At 39.9% G+C, this 9,938-nt stretch overlaps 1 protein-coding gene across 6 annotated transcripts; it reads left to right on the top strand.

Moving 5' to 3' along the window:
- The first annotated feature begins 174 nt into the window (after positions 1–174).
- Positions 175–9,681, top strand: NMRK1 (nicotinamide riboside kinase 1). 6 transcript variants are annotated; one of them, XM_049795506.1, is made up of 9 exons: positions 505–704; positions 2,782–2,841; positions 3,241–3,331; positions 4,001–4,049; positions 5,507–5,678; positions 5,757–5,828; positions 6,859–6,965; positions 7,934–8,023; positions 8,407–9,681. In XM_049795506.1, exons 1-9 carry the CDS (start codon positions 688–690, stop codon positions 8,424–8,426), a joined length of 678 nt encoding a protein of 225 aa, XP_049651463.1. In that variant the 5' UTR covers positions 505–687; the 3' UTR covers positions 8,427–9,681. The 6 variants fall into 6 exon arrangements, with proteins under 6 accessions (XP_049651465.1, XP_049651462.1, XP_049651463.1 ...); XM_049795508.1 differs by lacking the exons at positions 505–704; positions 8,407–9,681 and adding an exon at positions 175–237 and having other exon boundaries at positions 7,464–8,017; XM_049795505.1 differs by lacking the exon at positions 8,407–9,681 and having other exon boundaries at positions 504–704; positions 7,464–8,017.
- The last annotated feature ends 257 nt before the right edge of the window (positions 9,682–9,938 follow it).

Here is a 9,938-nt window from a genome sequence, read left to right as displayed (position 1 = left end):
TGTTGCCCCACCCACCCACCCCCCCCCCCCACCGGCGGGTGCCCCCGCGGGTGGGGCGAGCGGCCTGCGGAGGCGGCCACGGGGGGGTGCGCAGCTGGGGCGGGGCAGCGGCGGGGCGCGCGAAGCGGTGGGGCTTGTGCCCCCGGGGCGGCTGGCGGCGTCGAGGGCCGAGGAGCGCGGGCGCGTACTTGCGGGGCGCCGAGCCGAGCCGAGGCCAGCCGTGGCCCGGCGACACCGGTGGGTTGCGAGCTGCCCCGTCCCGGGCGTGTGACGGGAGCTTCGTGCCGGCGGGGGCCGCCCCGGCTGGGTGGTAGGCACGCCTTGGACAGCTCCGAGGCTGGGCGTAAGAGGCGGGGGCTCCGCCTGCGTGGAAGCCCTTCGGGCGGAGCGGCTTCTTTCGGGTACACACCCCACCCCCCACCCCCCACCCCGGTGTCTTTTAGGTTAAGGGTTCAGCCCAGAGGCGCTGCAGCGCTGTGAGCTGCTGGGAGGGGTGCGGGCTCTGTGGCCGTCGGCGTGCGCTCGCTCCCCTTGGCCCCTCCGCCAGCCCTCGAGTGGGGGTTTGGTGCCCGGGAGAGACGATTCCTACCCGGGTCTGGTGGCGGTGCCTAGAAGGAAGCGTGCTTCGGCTGTTAGTTACCGTGTGCTGCTGGAGCTTTGTCACGCTATGCCGTTAAAAACAGGGCGATGATAGCCGTCCTACGGTAGGGTTATCGTGGGTTTATGTTCTGTTTAAAGATGCTACGCCGAGCCCGGGCAGAGTCGTTCAGGACTTCTGCGTTGCAACACTGGTGACAAATTTGCCATTTGTGTTACTCATTACTCCGGGGGCAGGAGGAGTTGGTGGGTTTTTTCATCCCGGTGGTTTTTTTGCCTTAAACTGGGATTAACTTTCGTATGGACAATGACGTAAATTAGAGTCCAAAGCTCAGCACGTGTGTCCAGGTTTTATTTAGATTGTTACGAAGCATTTTTTATAAGTCAAAGGCTAATCCTCTGGAACACAAACCTTACTGATGGTTTTTAGAAAAGAGTTGGGTTTGGGTTTTTTTCTAATGGACTGAGTATCATCACTTCCTGAGAACAGATCATCTGTTTGCACTCTTTGGATAGATAGCCAATTACCATAAACAGGCAATGCATCACTGGACTTGAGAATTACAATATTCTTAGAAGACCCTTGCCTGGTAACATATAAAAACTTGCCAGTGCCAACTACTGTAGGTGTGCAGCACCACTGCAGAGCTATGGCAATCATACTGGTGATAACTTGGACTAGTCAGTATGTCTTTTTTTTTTTTTTTTTTTTTTTTTTTAACAGAAAAAACATATAAAGCAACCATGCAAAGATCATATAACAGACCCATGAAACAGTTGAACTTGCAGTCATTGCACCAAATGCAAAAGGATATTATTACTTCAGACTCTGCCTAAATGACTATTAAAACTTACTTTCACAGAAATAGTGCGGGTTTACTTCCCTGCTGATGCCCCGTAACAGTCTGTCTTCTTGTCTAGTATAGTACAGATACTTGTTTGTCAGGGAGGGGAGATGGTGTTACCTGCTCAGTCCTTTCAGGTCTTAGCTGTCATAGGCCCTACCTCTTTAAATGTGACCTAGGAGGACAGAGCAGGTGAAAAACAGGGTGTTTGCATGTGGTTAAACAGTTATTAACTGATGTGTGCTCATGGAAAGCAATGCTTGACAAATGTTAAACTGGCTTGACAAACTCTGTGGATTAGCTCTGCTGCCAAGAGAAGCAGCCCCATTACTACCTGTCCTTCTGCTACACCGTACTGTTCCAGGCACGGGTAACTGGATCGTAAACTGGAGGGAATTTTTTTCAGCTGAATACTAACATTCTTCCCCTCCCTCCTCCTTTGCAGAATTGTTTTTCAGCTGGAGTAGTTTTCCAGTATAGTTCACTATGGACTCTGCAAACACCTGCTCTAGAAGAAAGTTCTAGGAGAAGAGTCAGGGAAAGACAGGATTGTGTCTTCTGGCAGCTCTGACCACCAAAGGTGTTCAGCCAGCCAGAGCCTAAGGGTTGGTTTCTTGGCAGCAACAGGGATATGGGTGGGCAAATGTAACCTTTTTCAGAGTCTCAGTCTTTTCTGGAGAAGATTGAGTGCTATCTAGTACTTCTCAGTGCTAAGTAAGCTAGGATGGCTTAAACTGCCCTTACAGTAGTTTTAATGACTTCAGATTATTCTGTGGTGGAGCAGAAGAGGAGCACTTGCATGGTTTGTGCTGTTAACTCTCACAACAAGGGAGTGGTGAATTCTTACACTGCTGAGACCAGATTCATAAAAGAGTCTTTGAACATAATCTTTATTATAACCGTTAATGAAATTTTAAAAACATCTTTCTCCTCAATATGTCACATTTCTTGTTGAAGTTTTTTGTTTGTTTTGCCACCGCAGCTTCTGCTTACCTAGTCTTTTTTATATCATTAATGCTTGAGCTAGTGATTGTACTTTTCTTTAGGGACTTCTGTAGTACTAATATTGGTAGAATTAAGTCTCTCAGAGTTCTCCCCAAATGATTAAAATAATGTCTAAGGTAAAATGCATTGAAATCTGTGAAGCGGCATGTATGTTGCAGGTTTTTTTGTTAGCATTAGAACAAGCAGTTGAGGTTCTGACAGTAGCTTTGCAAGAAGAAAAAAAAGGAAAAAAAGGACAGAAAATAATGCTTATCTATAAATGGTATTTCTTAATACAATAGCTGCTTTCCTTGTTGCTGAATTAAGAGTTTTCACTGGCTACTATTTTTCACAGTGAAAAGGAAGAACTGAGGAGAAAACAAACTATGAAGGTATTGGTTATTGGCCTTGGAGGGTAAGTATTAGCAAATTAAATTTCCTCTACAGCTCAATGAAGTGATGTAATTTCTATTTCTGAACGGATATTTTTTGAAAATAGATTACAAATACAACTTATAATTGTGTCATTTTATGGCATGTAACATTTAAGAAATTGTTCGGTCTCTGCTGGAGGTCTCAGGTATCATCTCTCTCTAACCTCTTTCTTGGCACTGCTAGATTTACTGTCTGAAAGCTGTTGGAACCTGCCAGAAAATTTCTAGAGGTAGAGAGTATTTAATGTGAATAAAATTCTGGGGGGGTTTGGTTCATGTCTTTTTATCTAACTATATAGAAGTGTGTGTGTGAGGTTGTACATATGTTTAGAAGATTGGGGTTTGTCTTCATGCAGTTTTTACTATGTTTTCTAACTCAGTGTAACAAATGGGGGGAAAACAACGCTGGCAGAAAAGCTTAAGAAAATGCTTCCCAACTGTGACATAATCTCTCAAGATGACTTCTTTAAGGTAACATTATTGATGGAAGGACCTGATAGGTAAAAGTAGGCTCGAGCAGATTTTTAGTATCATTTCTTCTCTTTTCAGTTCTCCTATTGATAAAACTTTTTAAATTGATGCTGCTTAAAATAATGTTAACTTAATGAGAAAGAGAAATAAAATGAACACTGGGGTAATTGAAATTCCAGTGATCAAAACCACTGAGTATACTGAGCAAAAAAGAAGTTTACTGTCTTCTTTGATTCCCTTTTAAAATAAGGAATGGATATACGTTGGATGCATTTTTCAAGATACTTTGTTCTAAATGAAGTTAATGATATTGTGTTAACCCTACACCCATACAGCAATAGGTAGTTCTTTCTCTCCCAAATCAAAACAGAAAAACAACTTTTGCATTGACATTGGAGTTTTTTATTAAGGAAGGTAAAGGAGCTCGTATTTCTGAAGTAAAGCTCTAATGAATGTAAGAGGTATGATTTGGAGAATTTGTTGTTCTAGATTTAATAAAGTGTTTGTATTGTATTTTAACAGTTGTATACAGCAGTTTAATTTTGAAGAGAAATTTAATCAATTGGGATAAAAAAGTGTATAACACTTATGTTTGTAACCTAAGAGTATGTACCTGTGACAGTGGTCATAAAAGCAGCCTTGAAAATATTCATTTTTTTTCCCCTTCAGCCAGAGTCTGAAGTAGAAACAGATGAACGTGGATTTAAGCTATATGATGGTCAGTAACTTTGATGCGTTGCTTTTGAAAATTGGACTGAAATTCTGTTGTGCTGAGCTTCCACACTTCTTCCCCTCTACCCCCTGCCCCTCTTCCATTCTGAGCAAGGCAGGAAACAAATGGTTGTTTCAGAGCATTCCCTTGCTCAGTTTCTTTCAGGTCACTGAGATAAATAAGAAAACTTGCTGAACTAGTAAACAGCTCAAGTTAGTGCTTGACCTTTCCTTCTCTCTTTTTAATCTTTTCCTCTATTTCTACAGTTGCATCTGGTGCAGTAGCAAATGGTGCTGTTCACTTAGAAGTCTTGGCTTGCAGCACTGGCATAAGCTTAACCTCATCACTTTCCATGTAATGATGGATTTTTATTTTTTCTCACTTTGATAATGAACTCAGGGGATATCACCACTGAGTCTCTTTCATTGTCATATTCCAAATCGTTCAAAACTTGGGTCTGATCCTGACACGTTTATATCTGTCAGATCTCACATACAGACCAAGTGTTTTGAAGTTCATGGTTAATGCTGTCTCAACGTGCCAATTTAGTCTTAGAAACTTCTAGATCCAAATCCACTGTAGGCCAGTGCTTTGGTTCAGGTCTTATCTAGTTGTGAACAGTTGCTTATTAGCTAATCTCTGTTGATACTTGGTGATAACAAAATGTATTACTCAAAACATTGGCCAGAACCTTAAATTGTATCTGAAAACTGACTCTTATCAGCTATGCAGTCTTTGGTTCAAGTTCTAGACTTCATGAAACTGAAATGTGAAACTGGAGGGATAAGTTGGACATTCTGGTTCAAATATCTGGGTTTAATGCTGCTCTTACAAGCTCCTCTAAAATGTGTTTGCCCTTGTGTTACCCAAAGGCTGCCTTCTCTTTACCATTCAGTATTTACTCAATATGTTCTTACATACCTACAGACAAAAATAGTTGCTATACTGCCCTGTTTTGCTTTGTATGCCAGCCTCCTTTCAATCCATCCATCCCCACCCTCCAAATACCTGAACACAGTAAAAACCCAAAGCAAAAATATTGAGCATCCGCTCCCTTCGCCTCTGTCAGTGACAATTGGCAGAAGGGTGGAGGTCTTGGGGTAAGTAAGTTTTCACAAGTTTTTTGGAATAGGAGAACAGTCCATGCAGTTTCTGTTGCCAAGGGAAAGGCTGTGAAACGAGTTCACACACTTTTTAGTGCTACAGAGTTGAGAGAGACCACATCCACCAGAAATACCCTGACCCTGGGGAAAGCTTTAGTTTCAGGGTATCATCAGTTGCAAACATGGAACTAATTGTATGCCTGAGAGAGAATTTCAGGGGTAATCCTGTTCCCTTTCATTTAGACTTGTATGTAGATTATTTGATTCTTACTGATTAACCTAGGAGTACTTAAGGGTTTGTTGTTTGGGTTTTTTTATTCTCTGTTTTTAAGGTGTGCCTAACTTTCTGTTTTCATCTAGTACTTGATGCCCTCTATATGGATGAAATGGTGAAACGTATTCGCAATTGGATGAAAAGCCCAACAAGCTTAGGTGTTGTGACGCAAGAGCCACAGAATACATGCGACAATCTGAAAGATACAGAAGATGTTTATATTTTGATTGTTGAAGGCTTTCTGCTATACAATTATGAGTAAGCAGTAACATGTAACCTGGTATATTAAAAGCTGCCCTAAAAAGGAAGTGGCAACTAAATATTTTATTATCTTAGGCCACTTAATGAACTGTGGAATAGAAGATATTTTTTGACCCTTCCTTATGAAGAGTGCAAAAGGAGAAGGAGGTAAGATTATTTGGTTATTGCTCACAGAGGTTCATTGTACCCCGTAAGCTGGAGTGGTTCTTTTGTGCTAGCTTTTCTTCAGTGCTTGCCAAATGTAAGCTATTAAGATCATCTGTCTTCTGTGATTCCCAGGGAAGACTGTGTGGGTATTTAACCAACATTAACAAAAGCATGCAGAGATGGCGGGAGGGTTGGTTTGGGGTTTTTTTTGCATTTTGGAGCACAGGGATATTAGTGTTTTATAAACACTGAAAAGATAATTTGTTGTCCAGATAAATTCTTACTGACTGCATATTGGAGTTAAACCAGATTTAAAATGAGAAACAGTTAAAAAAAGCAGTCTTATCTTTGGTTGAATACAGCAACACGATGATTATTGTTAAAGTAACAATGTTCATGTGTGGGTTTATTGTACACTTTGTTTAGGCTGTGCATTAGTTGTACTGTATATCTGATTTAGATTATTGAGCCATCGTCTGACTTGGCTCCAAGTTTGGAGGAAAACCATGTGCTTGGAGCAATACATGTGTATGAAGTCTGAATCTGCTGGCTGGGTGAAGAAATCATCTATTCAGCTAGCTTTGGTTGATTCTGCTTTCTTGGTTCTCACTAGACTCACCTTTAAGGGACTTCAGTGCCCAGGCTGGAAGTGACTAGACAAAACCGCTAGTCATTTAAAACTTGAGAAACCTGTATACCCAATAAAAAAAAAAAAAAAAAAGAAAGAAAAAGTAATTTGTTTGATAACACTTTCCACACAGCTTAATTTATGTGTAATTCCTCTTTCAACTAAAAAAAACCCCAAACTTTTACCTTATCTTAAATGTAATTTGATTGGCAAAAATAGGTAAGTTAGCAAGAGTTCAGTATCACAGATTATATTAAAACAAAGGAGCCACTGTTGCTCCAACAGTTATGCAGCCTGCCAGTCTTTTTTTTTTTTTACTTTGGATAGATGCTCTTATTAAACTAGCTGAAACTAGGGGAAAATGTAAAACTTGTATGGGAAAGCAAATATATTTTTGTGTAGCACCAGAGTCTATCAGCCAGCAGACACACCGGGGTACTTCGATGGACACGTGTGGCCTATGTATCTGAAATATAAAAAAGAACTGGAAGAGAATGCAAGTAACATTGGTATGGTATCCTTAATTTTAAACTTATAAAATCTTGCAATGTGGCACTTGTGCAGGTTTTTGGGGGTTGTGGTTTTTTTTTGAATGGGATTAAGTTTTGTTCAAATGTTTTTGTGGCACTCGGACAGTAGGTTTGGACCTTTTGTTGGTTTATTTTTCAAGTCTGTAGGGTTTCTGCTTTTTTAACATGAAAATTATGAACTTAAAAAATAGAAATGTTCTGATCACTAATTAAGTCCATTTAACAAGCTAGTTTGTGTGTGCATGTGTGCATACATACGTATAGCTAAATAGGAAGCTTCTGAAACGATAGATGATCCACTGGCAGAATTCATCAGAATGGAACTGAAATTCTGGTTGAAGTCCTATAATAAGCTGAAGATATTTCCTAGGTGCTGACTGTACACACTACAGTCACCAGTCTTGCATGAGAAGCGTCAAAGCTGGGCCAGATGATGGGACACTGACATGAGCTTGTGTAATGTTCACGCTTGTACAGCTCTTGAACTGCCCACTTCTGGAGTAGGGGCCAGAGGAAAGAGAAGTCAGGTGGCTGCTTCATCAGCACACAGCTTCTTACTGTACTGTGAGCATGGGAATGGCACTGCGGTTCCCTGACTTGCTCAAACCCTGAAGCTGAGGAAGAACCTGAGGTCTTCCACTGCACAGGAACATTTCTGCTGAATTATTCCATTGCTCCACTGTCCTAACGTTATTACCACTGCCTTTATAGAGACTTCTATACCACAAAAAATTTGTAAATTAATTCTTAATTAGAATACTTTTCCTTTATGTTGTTTTTTAACATGTAAAATGAATTTGGGAAAGAAGAAAAGGGAGGTACTGTTCTTGGTTTTTATTTTTTCATCTCTTCTGATGGCACCCATAGAAATACTGAAAACTTTGCCAATTGCCATTACAGATAACAGGTATAGAATTCATGAAAACTTTTTCTTTCGTCTTTCTTAGTTTATTTGGATGGCACAAAATCCCAAGAGGAGCTTTTATCCTGTGTGTATAGTGATATAATACAGGAATTAAAAAAGCTGAGGGAAGGAAGTAAGTAATGTTACTGGAAATTGAATCTGCTTATCCCATTCCAAGTTAACAAGAAGCTAATCCTTTTATATGAAAATAACTGCAAGTATTATATAGATCTGTATCTCCTTATGTATTACAGTCCTTATACATGTTTGCCCACTACTCAAAGTCATCATAAGCTTTAAGTTCATTGAAACTGGATGTTCTGAAATAATAGGTGAATCCACTGTTATCTAGTGATAAAATAATAATAAAAGAAGGGGGAACAGAAGGAATATGGGGCAAAACATTGATGAAAGAAGATGTGTTGGTGGCATTAGTTTCTAATACACAGTGGTGTCACATGCAAAAAGCGAAGTGACACTACAGGTTAAATGTGTACTTTTTATTTTTATTTTTAGATCAGCGGGTCACAGCATGATAATATAGAAAGCCTGGGTTCCATTTGATATGAATTGAAAACCCCAAGACTGTCATACTTGGCAGGCCAACTGAGCAGATGTTATGTGTACATCCATAATACTAGTTCACACAACACAAGTGGATTTGTAGTGACTATTAACTCTGTAAGCCTCAAATATTGTTGGGTAGTATCAACAATGCATCATTATTTAGAATTCCTTTAACCAGTCATGCTTTGGCTTATCTTTAAATCTGATTGAATGTGTACATTTTAAAGAATATAAATATATTTTTGTGTGTAAAACTAAACAGTAAAGATGCAGTTCTGCTGGATTGATAAGTACATCTGAACATGAATGAATGCAATTTGAAGTGTTTGTATAGGAATGACAGTGATTACTTCTAATATTTTTATGAGCTTCTAATCACTGATAAACATGGGTAGAGGAACTAGCTATATGCTGAGGCAATAGTAAGTTTAAGATTGTATAAGCTGTTATTCAGTAACTGAAGGTGTTACTGAATACATCAGAACTGAACTTACTTAGACTTGCTAAGTATCTCTGTGGTGTTTGTCAAGTAATTTTTGTGTTGTGTATTGGTTGGACCAGTTGAGAATGGATATTTAAAAAAATCCAAACCTGAAGGGAAGTCAGGTTGTTGGAAAAAGATGGGGGAATAAGCTGTCGGAGAGAATGCAGATGCATCGCTAACAAGATTAAGTACATGTATTGTGCAGAGATCAAGGATTGGGATGACACAGACTACTAGACAATAAATGCATGCTTCAGGGAGGAGGAAAGAAGAAATAATTCATATTAATATTCATAGCTTAGGTTGAAATTACAGTAATGAAAGTGTTCAGAAAGTATGCTAAATGTATGTTAAAGCTTTGTTATAGGATTGATATGCATATGTTTAAACTAGGAAGCTGGGAAGTTGAATCATGTTTGGTTGCTGAATAAATAGTATTAACTCTTACATTTTCTGTACAATAACTTACATTTTTATCAGCCAGAATAAAAATCAAGCTACGGACATGAAGAGCAAAGGATGGACTATATTACTTACTATGTGTCAGCTGAACTGATCACAGTAATGGAAATGTAATGCTTTATTGTTAACAGTATTAAGAGCCCTAAACCTGTATATAAGAAAAAGTTCTTAAACAGACTACAACTATGTAAAGCTGTGTTTAAGACAAAGTGCTTCCAGATACTATTTTGTATTATTGTTTTGCAGTAAAAATACTTCAAGTCGCATTTGTTCAAATGCAGTGATGGACTGTCTGACTTTAAACTGTATTTTTATTTCCCTTTGGAAGGGGTGCAACTGCGAGAGATTAGCTCATACTTGGATGGTTGTGGTGTGTTGACCTTGGCTAGCCACCAGGTGCCCACCAAGCCACTCCATCACTCCCCCTTCTCAACTGGAAGGGGTGGGCACGGGGAATAAAATGAAAGGCTCATGGGTCAAGATAAGGACAGGGAGATCATTCAGCAATTACTGTCACAGGCAAAACAGACTTGGC

The sequence above is a fragment of the Accipiter gentilis genome, chromosome Z (assembly GCF_929443795.1).
Source record: "Accipiter gentilis chromosome Z, bAccGen1.1, whole genome shotgun sequence".
In the NCBI taxonomy this organism is placed as follows: Eukaryota; Metazoa; Chordata; class Aves; order Accipitriformes; family Accipitridae; genus Astur; species Astur gentilis.
The sequence above is the reverse complement of the archived record's forward strand: the minus strand, read 5'-3'. Positions and strand labels throughout refer to the sequence as shown.

Bases quoted from the DNA above. Each gene is read 5' to 3' on its own strand.
- NMRK1 (XM_049795505.1), top strand. The intron at 2,842-3,240 runs GTAAGTATTAGC...TTTCTAACTCAG, and splicing joins TTGGTTATTGGCCTTGGAGG to TGTAACAAATGGGGGGAAAA. The intron at 4,050-5,506 runs GTCAGTAACTTT...GTTTTCATCTAG, and splicing joins TGGATTTAAGCTATATGATG to TACTTGATGCCCTCTATATG.